Source organism: Chelonia mydas, chromosome 4 (genome assembly GCF_015237465.2).
Source record: "Chelonia mydas isolate rCheMyd1 chromosome 4, rCheMyd1.pri.v2, whole genome shotgun sequence".
Taxonomy (NCBI): domain Eukaryota; kingdom Metazoa; phylum Chordata; order Testudines; family Cheloniidae; genus Chelonia; species Chelonia mydas.
The window spans coordinates 92,317,583-92,334,183 of NC_057852.1; the positions used below are offsets into that span (position 1 = coordinate 92,317,583).

Sequence of the window (16,601 nt, forward strand, 5' to 3'; positions counted from 1 at the left end):
ACTCCCCTAAAACATTGCTGTTACTCGTAAACAGGAAGTCCCGCTGCTAATTGCTTTTTCCTGTTTGCCTCTTTCTTGTCGACTTCACAATCTCTTGATTGGCATTTGGCTCAGACTGCAGATAGGCCTCTGTTGTGAAGTGTACAATACATGTGTGACCAGACAGAGGAGAGATGAGAATCTCCTCCCTCCTACCTGAAAGGAGCATGTTTATCACCTTCTGGTGACCTGCCTTAACTCATATACCTTAGGAACATAATTTTCAGTACAGATACATAATTCCTTAGACATTATCTGTTCATACATTTTGCAATGATTATGATGCCAGTGGGCTCTTAGTAGATGCCACCCATAGTGAAGTATTATGCATATATCCAATGCAGGGGATCCCTTTAAAACTAAGCACTCCCTGTGCCCTCTGCCATTTGGCACTAGAGGTCCCTAGGTCACAGGGTCGGTGCGCCCGCAAAAATTGGAGGAAGAAAAAGTGTTTGAACCCTCATACTGCATGGAGAAGAGTGTAAATCTTTTGCTGAGGTGTAGCAAAGGTTCATCTTGATTGTCTCAGTTCACAAAGGATCACATTTCCTTCTTGATTTGGGAACCACTCATGAAATTTTCTCATTGAACATTTCGGTCTGTTAGATGATCTGTTCCTTCCTCGCAAAGTATGTTACAACCAAGATGATTTTGGACACTAACAAGTTCCAATTATTAGGGCCTTCCAAATAGAGAATTACTGACTTGGGCAGAGTAAAATTCTAGTTAGAACAAAGGCACAAGTTTTGGAGCTGACTGTTTCAGCAGTTCCTTTGAGCCATTCATGGGTATGAAAAGACAACTTTACAAGCTCTTCAGATACAGGTTCTGTTAATTCCAGTATGCTTAACCTCAGTTGAGCAGCTCACCAAGAAGGGTTTCACGTCCAATGATTAGTCCAGAGATCTTGGACTTACATGGGCATGCTAGAAATTTGGACAGTTGAGCAGCATTCAGTTGGGGTACAAAATATAACTTTAATTCTGAAAGTTGATCTTATACTCCCAACAGGATAAGGAGGTAGGAGGACTCACTGTAAAACTTGATCCTAACAACCATTGAACCCACCTACCAGTGTAGGTTTCTTCAGGCTCTGTAAATTGGACATAAAAATGCACCCTGGGTTTTCTCTGAGGCAGACTTATAAAAACCCATCATCTTCATTGGCTAAATTGATGCTAGCCAGTAGTACATTATTTGTTTGTCAGTTGATTCTTGAAGCAGTGCCACCACAGAACAAGAGGTAGTTAGAACCTGTCAGTGATGCTAACCAACTTGTCACCTCGTTCCATGAGAGCTATAAGGCCAACTGCGTGGAACCTTTTTCATCTAAATTTTTATCACCACCAAGTCAGCGATTTGAGGTTTTAGTGTAGATTTTCCCGATTCTCTGACAAGTTTCTTTCATGCTGCCTCCTATAGATGGACTGTCCTGTTTTAATTCCATGTTACACAATTCTGGCTTTTATTTGTTATGGTAGCATCCAAAAGTCTCATTCTGGATTGGGAGCACTGATGTGCTAGGCAGTGTACTAACACATTACTAGCTCTTTAGGATAGGTGTTGGTTCTTACTACTTAATTTAAGACAAGATGCAACAAGCTGATGTAACAATCATTATGTCTTCATTCCATTCCCTAAAATACATGGTTGCCTTGGCTAGCTGTGCACAATTAGATGATGATGAATTGCTTGTTTTTTTTTAAATCATAAAGTACAAACAAAATCAGTATCAGTGATCCCTGCTGGCCGTCTGCTTAGCCATTATGAATTTGCATTTTCCTGTCAGCAGCATGGTAGAAGTGTGTTTTGAGGAGGAGTTTATGGGCTAACTCAAGAAGATCATTCCACATTTAAGAAGCAGCATGGAAGAAGTGTGAATATGCTTTTTGGGGACATAGACAAACTGGTGATCTTGCATAGCATTGTTGGAGTGGAAGGGGCAGAACTCATTTAAAATGGAAAAAAGGGAGGGGCGGAGTTTCAAAAGGCAATAATGATGAGGATATGCAGAATTTGTTGTAAGTATAAAACGGAGCCAATAGAGGTAATGGAATCTTAGTGTTGTGGGATACCTGTAAGTTTTAAATAAATTGTCTTTTTTCGTTTTATGTCTCATCAAAGAAATTATTATAAAGGTTATTACTCTATTCCTTCAATTACTCTCTGTTCTGAGTCTAGCTTAACTATATGCATTTCGTGGCTCACTGTAAAATTTTAATCTTCACAAGTGGAACACTCCAGCAGTACTTGCCTCTTGGAATGAGGACAAATTACTTACCTGAAATTGTATGTTTCTGTTTGGAAAGAAATAATCTGTATAGGGCCTTGTCTGTGCTCATAAGTTACACTGATTTAACTAAAAACTGTTTTTTAAAAAAAAAAACTAGGTTAAAACTGTGTAAACCCCTATTTGGACACTCCCCAATCTGTATAAAACTGGTTATGTAGATGTTTAGCTTGCAACTGCAAATTCACCAACACAAGGTAAACCCCAACGTATGCCAGGTTTAAACTGATTGTAAGAGTAGTGGTTTGCACTAGTGTGACTAAATTGGTCTATAATAACACCCTTTAGTTGATATTGTGTGTATAGATCAGGTTTGTCTCACTAGCTGAGCTCAAAATTGAGCTGATGGTGAGAAAAAGCACCTTATTACTCACCATTACTCAATTTTAAGCTCTGCTGGTGAGACATAGGCCCCTCCCTGAGATCTACTTCCCACTGGATAGGGAAGGCAGCTAGGAAATTATATGGTTTGAAGTGCTCTCTGGATGGCATGTTGATGGCCATCTGAATAAGCCTAACTGGAAGATATTGGCTTCAGAGAACAACAGAAGTAAATGTTACCCTTTTTATCAGTCAAATGCTATTATAAAATTCTGAAAGTTAAATATTAATTAACTGTTTGTTATATTCCACAAATGTTTTAAAGTAAATGTTTTAAAGTTTAAAAAAAAAAAAAATGGCACATTTAGTGTATGAATGAAAGTAAAACTGTCTGTTGCTTTATGTGCCCATCTCTATCTGTTCAGTAATAAGATTTATATTAACCACTGAAGGAAATAGTGCTTGTTTCCTTGACTCTGTGCTAACGTAGATTAGAATTTGCTAAGTAAATAACCCTATTGGAATAAATTTAAACCTCACTACAATACAGACAAAAAAAATTTAACCTTTTAAAGATTATTCTCCATGTTGTGTGGAATTGAGTCTTTGTCCTTTTTCTGAAATGCATACTTTAATCATACAATAATCCTGATGTACTAATTTTTCAGCCTGCTATATAGTAGGTTTCCCTCCCAATGCTGTTTAAACTGCTGTTTGAGGGGGGAGAAATGCAAAAAGTGCAGAATATCAGTAAATGGTAAAGTTTGCTTTGAATACTTTTTTAAATAAAGTTTTTAACCCCTTACTTTTAGGACTTTTCCTCTGCTGTTTGGCAGATACAAAACTACAGGCTTATTATAAAAGCCTGGTTAGTTTTATTTTTCTGATCTCTGAGCAACGACTCCTTCCTGCATCAAGTTAAAGTTTGTTCAGTACTTTGCAGGTGAAAAGCACTGTACTAGTATCTGTTCTATTCGTTAACTTGCTATTATTAAAGAAGGCTGTTATGCAACCTTACAACCTGCTTTCAGAAAGTTAAGAGTAACTGGAAGGTGTACTTCTTGGGGTGACGCTTTCCATGCTTAGTCACTACCCAGAGGTGCCTACTTCTTTTAAATGTTAGTGAAAACAGCTCAGCCATGTGTGAGCAGAATGAGAGGGATTGGAGGGAAATGGCATTTTCCTTATTGAATGAATGAAAAAATCTTATGACCTTATTTTGAACAGCCCTGCAGTGAAAACATCATGGAGTTGAAATGTGGCTTGGAGATAGTCCTCCTGGAGGAGCAATGCACAGCCTAATTCTTTAGGAAATTCTTTAATTTGGCTAACTTATGAACTGGAGTGTGATCATGTGTAGAAATATTTTGCTGTGCTCATTAAGGCCCCATCTGTACAGTCAGATCTGCTCATCCGTGTGGATCTGATAGCACAATCAAGGGCTAAATGAGCATCTAAGGAACGCGAACTCTATGTGATCTGCCCTGTTGACTAGCGCTCTTGTAGACTTTGTAACTTGTACATAGTTGAGGCAGTATTCAGCAGCCCTCAAAACGTGGTACTAAATCAGTAGTTTTTGGACGATAATGAAACTTACATTAGTACAAGTGTATTTTAAAGCTGTTATAGAAAAAATAATGTATTTCAGAAGTAGTATGTTACAAGATTACCGCATCATGATGAATATACACTGGGGGTGCAGAGTTAAAGTTTTGTATATGCTGTCTTAACTTCAGCATTTCCTGACTAACTACTTTTAACGATGCAAACTTAATACAGTAGTGCTGAGTGGCAGTTTTTCAAAGTATTAACCTTAAGTGGCCCTCTTTATGTCCGGGAGGGAAAGTAGGAGCCTCTCTCTTTGACTACCGATTGCAGACATTCCTTCCATTCTATTAAAAACATATTTTAGTATTTAGTTTGATAGACATCTCATTGAAGAACAAAGCTCCCTCTTTACATAAATTTTTCCCTAGATGTAATAGTTCACTAAAATGATGTTTAGCAAAACAACTGTTTGGTTCAATAATTTTTCTTGTATTTTATTAGGCTAGTCCAGAATGTTCTCACTGTGAGGAGGCGTGTACCAAGCCACGACCACCAGGCTGCCCTCACTCGTGCATTTTGCCCTGTCATCCTGACCAATGTCCACCATGTGTCCAAATGCTTAAAATAAAGTGTCACTGCAAACTCACAAACCTGTATATTGAATGCATGTAAGTAGATAAAGGGGAAGTTTGAATTCAGAAATATGACTACTTGGAAGGAAGCATTTAAAATGTCTCTTGGTCAGGTCTTTTAATTTTTTATTTGAAGATTACACAATTGGTGGTGGCTCAGAAAAAGCAGCACTAAAAAAAACTCCATCTGTTTTTCTGTCCATTCAGATCTGTTTCACTATTGCCAGTTAAAATATTAAGACTCTACAACAGTGTTAAGAGCATAACTGGTTTGTGGATGTAGTTGAATTTTTGGTAACATATGTCAGAAATGGACTTTATTCTCCTGGGTAGTTTTAGAATGTAGTACACAGACTTACTAGGTTCTGTAAAGATCTTTTCAATTAAAACTCTGTAATTCATAGATTATAGTCATAATACAGGTTATAAAACTTTCTCGAATTACCTTCTAAACTAGAGCTTATATTTTAGAAAAACGTCCAGCATTGATTTTTAAAATTGCCAGTTGTGGAGAAGCCAGGATGTCTGTGGTGGATTGTTCAAATTGTTAATTATCCTCATTGTTAAAAATGTGTGCCTTTATTCCTAGTCCGAATATGTGTCTCCAACTTCCAGTTACGGGATCTTGTTATGTGTTTCACTCCTAGATTGAAGATCTCTTTATCAAATTTTTGTTCCCCATGATAGGTACTTATAGGCTGTGATCAAGTCACGCCATAACCTTCTCTTTGCTAAACTAAATAGAATGAGCTTCTGGAGACTATCACTATAAAGCATGTTTTTCAATCCTTTAATCATTCTTGCGGCTTTTCCATGAACCATCTCCTATTTACCAACACTCTTGTGGCTTACTGTCTAGTTTTTGTGTCTACAATTTGAGTAGCACTCAAATATGTCCTCTCTACTCTTACTCGATATTCCCCTGTTATACATCCAAGGATTGCATAAGCCTTTAGGTGACAGCATTGCCCTGGAATTACACTTGGGTTCAGCTCATTATCTACCATAGTCTCCCAGGTTTTGTTCAGTTACTGTTTCCCAGGATGTCCTGTTAGTATGGCCTTGTATTCTTTGTTCCTAGATAAGGAGTACTTGTGGCACCTTAGAGACTAACCAATTTATTTGAGCATAAGCTTTCGTGAGCTACAGCTCACTTCATCGGATGCATACTGTGGAAAGTGTAGAAGATCTTTTTATATACACACAAAGCATGAAAAAATACCTCCTCCCACCTCACTCTCCTGCTGACAATAGCTTATCTAAAGTGATCACTCTCCTTACAATGTGTCTGATAATCAAGTTGGGCCATTTCCAGCACAAATCCAGGTTTTCTCACCACCCGCCCCCCCCCCCCCCCCCACACACACACACACACAAACCCACTCTCCTGCTGGTAATAGTAAGGAGAGTGGTCACTTTAGATAAGCTATTACCAGCAGGAGAGTTGTCCTGTCAGAGAGCTTCTCCATTAGTTCCTTTAAAACTCTTGGATGTAAGTTATCTGGGCCTGTTGATTTGAAAATGTTTAATTTTAACAAATGCTCCCTCACATTATTCTTTGTTACAGATGGTAAACTTTCTGTTCCATCCACAACATCCTGCTTCATTCCAAGTATAGAGCAAAAATATCGATAAACATTTCTGTCTTTTCTACATCAACATTTATTATTCCACTGTCTATATCTAGTGATAGACATAGACCGGACCAGGGCTTTTCTGGTTCTTAATGTTTTTTAAAATGCCTTTAACTTTCTTGGCCATTGATGTTTCATTGATTCCTTTAGCTTCATGTGTATGTCGTTGTTTCCACATATCCTTTTAACCAGTCCGGCTTTTTTTCCACCTCTGGTGAATTGGGTGTTTTGGGTATCCAGCAGGATATCTTTGAACAATTCCCTGTTTTTGTTAACACTTCGCACTTTAAATTTAAATGTTCTCAGTCAGCTGCGTCAACAATTGCTTTAAGCTTTGACAGTGAAGAAGCTGATTGCGTTATTAAATTGCCAGCATAATGGTGGTGATCTGAGTTGTCCAGAAAGTCAATTGATCTTAAAGAATTTTTATTTGAGACAGTTTCTCTTTGTACAACATGCAGGCAGCTGAAATTATCTCTTTGCCGCGCAAAAATATATAGTTAAATGTGTTCATAACTATACTTGATTGAATTAGTTTTAATTTGGCCTTGTTAAACATTTTCTCTTTTTTAATAGAAAAATAACTTGTGCTGACTTAAAAGAAAAGGATCTTCTCAGTTCCTGCAAAAATCAGTGTCCAAAAGAGGTAAGCTGTATTGGTAAATTAATGCTTACTTTGATTCTTCTTTGGCATTCCCAGGAAGCAATTTATTCTTTTCTTTTTCTGTCCACCACCTTTCTCTGGGTTATCATATCCTTGTTCTTTGGCTAGTGCCAAATTAACTGGAGGGGCTACAAATAGCAATTTCTTCCTTCCCTTCCCAAATGCAGGTAGGATTTTCAAGAAGGGAAATCGGGATACTGCAGTCAGGGAGATTACAGAAAAGCCGTCCTCTTGGGAGATAGGAGGAGGAGGTTGGGTATGAAGAAGGGGCAATCTTTTCCCCACTTGAGAGTGAAAAACTGGGACGCATTTTTACATTAAAGGGTAGTGGGGTGGGACAGGAGGACAATATTTATCCTTCTACCAACCCTTCACTGTTTTCTCCTAGCCTCAGGCTGTCCCTCTCCAATCTACCTCTGCCCCACAAATTCCCTTTATCTCCTACATACACCCACCAGTTCACTTAAACCTTCATTCATCAGTTAACTCCATTTCCTTTCACACAACCCTGCCAGCTCAGACTCCAAATTCCCCCAGCTCCCTTCAAGCGAGCCTACTCAGAAACGCGATACATCTATATATAAACCCCAGACTGAGAATCCCTCTCTTCCTGCCTAACCTCTTCACAGCTCTGATCCTCCCATCCAATATTTCCAGGCTCACAAGAAACACATAACCAGCCTTCCAGGCTCAGAATTATTTTTCCTCTTACTTCCTTCCCTCTGCTGCTTTCAGCCCATGTTTGTGCCTTTTAATGACTCTTCCCTGTTCAGTCTCTCCTTATCTTGAGCAAGTAAATAAGTAGATTTATCACAATTTCCTTCAGCTAGGTATCTGAAAGTGCTTTCTTGGGGGCAAGAGGAGCATTCTCAAACACAATTTTATCCCCTCCATCTACCTCCTTAACACAGTTCTTTCATTTGACTCTCTGTAATCTTGGAGTCCTTTGCTCTGAAATTTCCTCCTCCTGTCTACTAATGTATCTGTCTCTCTGCAACATTTACTGAATAATCCAGTGCTTCAACTCCACCTCTTCTGAAACCTCCTCTATATCTCATCTTGACTATTGTAACTCACTTCTCTGATTTCAGTGACCCAGCTTCACACACACACACACAGAAGCAAAACCCACAAAAAAAGCAAGACCACATAACTTACAACCTTAAAAATTCTAGTGGGTGCCCCACATATTTTAGGATCCAGTTTAAAATTGTTCTTTTTGTTTTAAGAACTTTCTTGGATTATTCCAATCTACTTCACTGGAATTGGAGAAGGCCACAAATCTGCAAAGTTAATTAAAAGACTGCCATTGACTTAAATGGGAGTTGAATAAAACTTAGTCTGTTTTTATTCCTGTCACTCTGTCATATTTTACCATTTTCTAGAAAATCTTTCTGCAGCTCTTGCTACCTTAAAGGAAATATGAATATGTAAGACAGGTGCAAAATATGAAGGAACAGGCTCAGAACATATTTACCTTTTGCAGTCTGAAAAGACCAAGCTAATTGTGGCCCCCTTCTGGCAAGGGTTAAGTGACTTGTTCAAAGATTAGGGGATATAGATAGGACTGCACACTGTGGGAGGCTTTGAAAGTAGGTCTGTCAAGTTTGTGGGGTTTTTTTGTTTTTTTTTAAAAGAATCAAGTTGAAAATATTCTAATATATGGAAGTAGGACCTGGACAGGCACAAAAACCATTAGAGGAATTTTAGGTAAATTTGAAAATCAGAGACTGACAATATAATGCAAATCAATCAGCTACTGAATATGGCAGAGAAATCTTTCAGAAACCAGAAATTTTAATAGACAAGCCACAGGTCAGAATGGTGATATGGATAGTGGGAGCTGAATGGTTTAGGCTTACAAAAAAGGCCAATGGTAAATGGAAAGATTCTTTGAAGGATAGTGTGAGTTTCAGGTATGAAACTCACTTCAGCCTTAACAATGGTGCTGCAAACAATGCCTCCATAATATGTAATTAATACCATTGCACCATGAGTTCACATACTGTTGTGACAAAGTCAAAAAAAAAGCTAATCAATGCCATGTTAAATTGATTGTTTTCTTTTATCCAAATGTAATTTTCCTTTTTATTGTGAGAGCAAATCCTCATATAAGTGCCAGTGATTGGCCCCGTGTTAGTATGGAAAAGCCTAGTGACCTTGTTGCTTGTTGTTGCACATTGCACATTGCTTTGTAACGAAACGTCCACTGAAGTCCAGAGTAATAAAAATTTACTTCTCTAAAATGTAATAACTGTTTTATTTCTTAAGTCATAGCCTTTAGGCACTACTGTTTTTTAACTTGAGAATTGATGCAATTTGTAATAGACAGAATCATGCAATATTTGAATTGTAAGTCTGATATTACTGTTGGGAATTGTGAAAGACCCTTAATTACGTAGACTGGTGGCTTAAAAGATATAGCAGTAACTGTAAAAGTTTTGCCAAGTTTCGTAGTTGTGTTTTGGCTATGGTTATACAAACTACTCAGAGGACTTCCATAGTCTGATACAAATGGTATTCTCTTATTTCAGATGCCCTTTCTGCTTTAGGGAATAGCAAAGGCTTTGATTTGCCAGAGATGCTAGTAAAGTTAAAACATTTTTAAAGTGCTTTTTTTATTTGGCAGTAAAACCAAATATCCTGAGGAAGGAAATTATAGATCAGTAATGACTACTCAAATTCTTATGCAGAACACATTTTGTAAATGTTTAGGACAATTCTAAAAGGGAAGTGTTCACAATTTAGAAACTTTTCCAAGTTTGTATGTCCATATCAATCTTTGCTTAAACATATTACTCATTGTACTCTTTTGTGTTCTCTGTAATCAGAATTTACTATTACAAAGGAGAGTGGTTTTCAATTTAACAGTAATACGTGACCTGTGATTTGGCATAGTTTATTTTAACGTTCCAGCACTGTAAAGGTAAAAGTCATACTTGAAAACCTGTAGTAGCTCTAACTTTTACCTGCTGATGTACAGCTATAAAATTTCTCCTTCTATAGTTTAATTACTGGAGCTGTAACATAAAATATTGACAATTTAGGCAGCTTGCTGTAAATTTTTTTAAAAGTAAATGCAGTACTCGTGAAACTTCCCGTGGATAAAGGCCACACAGAACAAGGTATGGCAGGAGGAATATAAGCTTTCCCACATAGCCCCACATAATAGGTCTTTTAACGTTTAAACTTGAGGGCCCACAACTCGGGTTGAAAGGAAGAATATTTTTGTTTCCATTTGTACTTTGCCTCTGAGGCTGCCAAAAAGAGTGCCATTCAGGAGTGGTGGTTTTGTTTAAGAGACAGACATCTGTTCACTAGAACTATGGAAACCAGTGAACACCCAAAAATGGTGACTGTTTCAGTCAGATTACTACTGATTTTCACACACACAGGACCCTGACAGGGATATGCACATGATGGACTAGTTCTTTTCTATCTCTAGTTTCTTTCTTATTTATTTTTTAGTATAATATAAGATAAATAAATTCTATCCCTTTTTTTTGTTTTTTTTTTAAAAATCCCTTCATCCAGCTCTGACAGTTCAGGTGCTCTGACCCTGTGGGAAACAACCAGCTGCTTCCTCCCACTGTCCACCTTGACCTATGCATAGTATAGTTAGATCATGCACTTGAGGAAAAATTTTAGAATCAGCCAACCAAAATGATCACCTCAATTCCCAGTATCTAGATCTGTATGCTAATCCATGGGCGGGCGCCCTGGTGGTGTGGCCTCACTCTCTGCTGAGGTAGCAAACTGCAGTAACCCTTCTTCCACTCCTTATGAAGCAGAGAACAGGATTTGAACTGGGCGCCCAGATGAAAGAAGTTTTGGAATTTTGTGTTTTCATACTTGTAGCTTTTGGTTTATTTGGTTTTGTTGTTTTTCATAAAGGATTTTCTTTTTAAAATGTTTGGCATCTATCAACTACCTAGTCAGATAGGTGCAGCATTTGGTCTAGTTGCTATGGACTACTGAGAGTGTGATTTGCATAGTGTAAAAGGGAGCTAATGGAATGTAGACATTGCATTCTTGATTGATCTGAGTATATACACTAAGCTTTTTTTAAAAAAAAAATTCTCCCACAGTTGGACTAGTGGTGATCTAATTTGGCGGCAGCAACAGTGGGATCTAATTTAAATTGAAGGCACAGGGTTTTTTACCACTGTTATCTAACCCGGCCCATGTTAATTAAAATGCCAGCAGGTGGTCTACACTAGCAGTGCAACAGTGGGAGACTTTAAGAAAAAACATTGTAGGCCTTGGAGCTTGGTCCTGTAGCACTTGTGTGTAATCTCACTCACTTCAGAACTATTTACGTGAGTAAGAACTGCAATATTGGGCTACAAATATTGCTGTGCCATGCAGTGTTTGTTAGATATATTTTGACATTTTATTTCTCTGTCTTGGAGGCAAACACAGTTCCTTCTGCTCTTCCTTGAGACTCTTGCACTGCTGAGCAGTGCAAGGAAACTTTGTCAGAACCTGTAAAAGACAAATTTTATGCTCACCAGCAGGTAAACACAGTCAAACACTGTTGCATAATGTCAACTGTACTCCGTTCAAAAAGATAGGTACATTAATAGTGTAGTGATGGACATTGCTAGGGCTACCTACTTACACAAAGAAATTTTGTCTGAGACATAGTAGGAACAGGTACGTGCACAAACTTTCTATCTAAAGATCATGCAAGTTCTGTGATTGAAGCATGTGTTCTGTGTCTATAGACTCTTGGCTAAATCAGTTAATCAATACTTCTTTTAAGTCTGTGAATCTGAATTTACTAACATATAGATGCACTTCATTGGGTTATTTTATAATAGTACGTAATGTTAAATTCTTCTGGATTTATTCATGTAATATGTTATAAACTTACAGTTACCAGTAAATGTGAAAAACACACATCCTAAATATTAAAATAATTGTGGCTCCCTTTGACATTTTCCAGAGTGTATTAATCACTTGACTACAACTGAAAGTTTACTTTAAACTATGAGTATCTCCAGATAAAATTTTTGAACAGTTTTGGGAATTAAAGTTCATTTATAAATCACTTAATCAAATGTGCTACCTTTTAGGTAGCAGCTTAGGTTATTGAAAGCATGTTTAGCAGTTGAGGGGTGAAAAAAGTATTTTCATATATATGTAAAGGGTTATGTGAAACTAAGTTCTTTACCTTAAATGAAAAATGTCTCTGTCCTCTAGCATTTTGAATCTAATACAGTGTTTGGTGCATCCCTAAATTAATTATAATCACCATACTGTTGTAAGAAGTTAGTGAAATCTTCAATGAGCACTTACAAGAACAGGCATAGTTAACATTAAAAAATGTCTGTCATATAGGATAATAAAAATATCTTTTTTAAAAAAGCAGTTGAATTGTGTTTTTTGTAGTCTTATTTAAAGGATTTCTACTTTATAATAGGAAAAAAGTTTGTAGTCCCCCATATCCCAAAGACAAGAAATGGGATAGTCCTTCAAAGCCTCACACTTAAGATTTTCTGAATTTGAAAGGAGGCTAAAAAAGCCTTTGATGTAGTGTATCCTTATTGTACAGTTTATGGTTCAAAATACGTCATAGTAGAAACTTCCATTTCCTTCTGTTTTTGTTCTCGCCCATTTGAAATATAACTTGAAGATATGGAATGCAGAACAACAGCTTCTAATTTTTTCTTTCCCTCCTTTTCCCCTTCTTCCAGACCTTATTCCCTCCAAAATACACATGGCTGGACTTGTATATTGTTGTTGTGTGTATCATTTTAAAGGGGATATTGTACTTACTGAAAACTTGTATTTAAAATAACTGGATCTTGTTTTCAATCAAACTGTGAAAATGAAGTTCATAAAGAAAAATCATACTTTGCAAGTTGCATAGTTTCTAGTAATAGGAACTAAAAATGCTGTGAATAAATAAAAAGCAAATATTAATGAACAAGCTAAGAACCTAAGAATGGGCTATGCTGGGTCAGACCACAGGTCCATCTAGCCCAATATTCTGTCTTCCAACAGTGGCCAATGCCAGATGCCCCAGAGGGAATGAACAGAGCAAGTAATCAAGTGATCCGTCCTCTGTCGTCCATTCCCAGCTTCATGTAGTTAGTTACTACATGCGTGGGAAACTGATACATTAATTGCGCTTTCGTGACTTTACTTCTGTTTTAAATGCTGTGTTTGAAATAGAAACATTTTATAGTCCAGTTGCAGAGAACCGGTCTCTTTGTTTCTCAGTTGCCCTGTGGTCATCGATGTAAAGAGATTTGCCATTCGGGTGATTGTCCTCAAAATTGCAACCAGAAGGTTAAACTCAGATGTCCATGCAAGAGAATGAAAAAGGTAAATTCCATGTTGTAATTTTGAGAGAATTGTAGCTGTAAACTTCCTTTTTGCTTTATCTCTGCATCCACAGGGCACGATCATCACTGGAGTAAATAGTTGGTATACAGTAGATCCAGTTATTTTAATGGAGCTAAATCACTTATGTCAGCTGAGGAGCCTACCGTTAGTATCAAAGTATTCATTGAAGATGTAAAATTGTTCTGTAACCTACAAATATTGTAATATTGCAATGAATTGTTTCAAATACACTTAGATTTTTATCACTCCACTGGGAGACTAGTATATGATAAGTCTCACTCAAAACTATTTCAGATAAAAGAAACAAAGTACATTTTTCTGACCAGAGATCAGGGAAGTGTATATTTAATTACATAAAAAATCCATTGACACAGCTAAGTTTCTGTGTAAATCTGAATGCAAATATGGTGGCATCATCATTAGGTTGTAATAGATTGATCCATTCATGTGGCCTTTCCCTAGCCAACAGACATAAAAGGGCATCTGCTGGCACCAGAGCATGCCCCTTCACCCAGACCAACACAGAGTTGCCTCACCACTGAGGCCCAGCAGTGAACTTCCAGCATGAACCGGCCACCTACCTATGAGTCAAATGCAGTGTTGTGCCCAAACATCCCGTCACCAACTCCTGTGAGGGAAAGAATAAATAGGAAGAGTTTAGTACATACAAGGCACTGAATATCCTCCCTGATGGGTCTCCATGCTCCTTTCTGCATTTGGATGCCACCATTGATAGAGATACCCCATTTGGCCCCTATTCCAACCACTCCAGTCATGAACAAATGGGATCCCAGTTCAATAGGAGAACCTCAAAAATACAGCTTCTTTGACATCACTGTGATCTGAAACTTCCTTTTCTGAGGTAATTTCTTTCCCGGTGAGGGAAGAGCATCCTGGCACCAGCAGCCTCCATGCACAGCAAGTTTATACTGCTTTGGTTGGACAAATCCCAGCCTCCCAACACTCCTAGTATAATGACTTACCTTGTCAGCCCTTAATTGGTTTCTTTGACACTCTGAGATTCAGGTTGGCAGATCTCTCTCCTAACCCATTGTAAACCCCTAAACACCAAAGTCCCCATGTGAATCTGCCCTTCTGTCTCCTTATTAGCCCTGGTAGATTTCACCCCTCCAATAGCCTAGCTAGAACCTGCTACGGTTACTGGTAGTCTGATACCCTGTTGCAAAGTCTGCTGCTCAATAAACAACCCAATAAGTGTCTGATGCCAGCCCAGGGTGTACCCATGACACCCAAGATTGTAATGTCAGATTGAGAGAGCTTTCGCTCTGCTCTCAAATGGAGTGGAGTAAATGCTTTCACACCCCAGTCTATACCTGAATGTTCAAGGTGCTAGTTGCATTACACTTAAGGATGTAATTCTTTAAAAGGGCCAAGGATTTTCTTTTCCTTGCTGGCCCAGACAAAGGCCTCCACCCACCTCTGAGGCTGTGCGGGGTGGAGGGGACAATGAAAATAGTGAACATAACTAACTAATTAAAAAAATAATAAACATAACTAATTAAAAAAAATCACTTTGCATGGTATTAATTGTATTGATACTTTGATCTTCACTGAATTACAAAAATAAAATTATAGACTTGAAAATGTTCTAATTAGCTTTTTTCCATTTTATAAAACACATTTAGAGCATGTTTTATCAAATAGAAATCTATCATATCTTTTATGTTGATAATTAATAAACTGTATACTTTATGTAGAGAAGTGGTTTTTAAATTTGAAGTTTTTTCATACCTACAGGAATTACAGTGCAGCAAGGTACGAGAAGGCCAGGTTTCACTAGAATGTGACACATTGTGTAAGGAAATGAAACGGAAAGCATCTGAGGTAATGTGTCTCTTGTGGTTATAATATATTCTCACTGCTTCAGAAAAAAAGAAATGAATACAGTTTTATTTTCCAAGACAATACCAGCAAGAAATATCATGTAATCAAATCAAATGTACATGTTTAACAGCTGCTGCTTCAGACTGTTGGTTTTGGTTAAATGTGGAAAAATAGTTCTTTTGTAGACAGAATGCTAATACTTAACATAACTATGAGTTAGTGAACTTTTGGGTTATGCTAGAATAATACTCCGGTAATTTTTTCTCGTGTGTCTTAGCCTGTCTCATGGGCTAAATTGTGCCCTACTATGGCAAAGCCTTTGAGGGGAGTGAAAAATGATTCAGTCTGTACACAGTTGACCTTGTGGAGGACCCATTTTTATACTATTGTTAGGGGAGGGTTTTGTATTTTTGTGGAATGGGAACAGGACGTGCCCTTGAAATCCTCAAACTATATAGTTATTCAACTCTGATTCTGGGGCACCTCTTAACTGTCCCCCAGGAACATTGCTTGCTCAAGGTATGTTACCACTGATTTTCAGTCATGTCAGAGAATGAATTTAACTCAGAAACAATGAATGGCCAAAATTATCCCTCTTCGTCAGAAGCAGTGCAAGGTAGCCATATGGTTTCAGTATACCCTGTTGCAATTAATTAGAATAGCTGTTTGGGAAATCGTAGAACTTTCTCAATAGCTGGTAGAAAATACATTGGGTTAAACTGGGATCTCATTTATTCTGACCTTACTCTGGAATAACTCTGAAATCAGTGAAATTATTCTGGATTTATGAAAGTGTAAATGACGGATGAATTTGGCCCATTCTCTGTATAATGAAGGATTTTGAACAAGTCTTGTTAGCTACAGGTGCTTTTCAATTAAAATGTTTTGATAAAGATTGCCAACGTGACTGCAACTTCTAAGGAGACTGACATCCTTTGTCCTCACGTGTAGTTGTAATACTAGCATTCTCATGCTATCAATATGCCTCCACCTTGCTCTAGAAATCAGTCACTAGGAATAGGAGAATTTGTTCAGTCCTTGGCACCTTTGCTAAGACCACAATTTGTGATCGTAATTTTAGTGATGTGGGCACATGTTCACTAGAGACTGGACTGAAACCACTAACTCAGTAGCAGCTGAACAGCTATCAGATGACGACAAGCAATCTGGCCACTTATGTCCGTGGCCTAGCTGAAAAATACTTCGGTTATCTTACGAGTCATTTCAACAGTCTCAGACTAGACCTTTTCTGTTTAAGAGCTGAGATTTTCAGA

The 16,601-nt window shown here is 37.7% G+C and overlaps 1 protein-coding gene across 2 annotated transcripts in view; it reads left to right on the plus strand.

Moving 5' to 3' along the window:
• Window positions 1-16,601, plus strand: part of NFXL1 (nuclear transcription factor, X-box binding like 1) — an 88,185-nt gene that overhangs the window by 59,660 nt on the left and 11,924 nt on the right. For both annotated transcript variants that reach the window (XM_037897836.2, XM_037897837.2), the window contains exons 17-20: window positions 4,700-4,866; window positions 7,041-7,110; window positions 13,357-13,461; window positions 15,241-15,327. In XM_037897836.2, coding sequence (XP_037753764.1) covers window positions 4,700-4,866; window positions 7,041-7,110; window positions 13,357-13,461; window positions 15,241-15,327 — 429 coding nt within the window. The remainder of the gene's footprint in view (window positions 1-4,699; window positions 4,867-7,040; window positions 7,111-13,356; window positions 13,462-15,240; window positions 15,328-16,601) is intronic.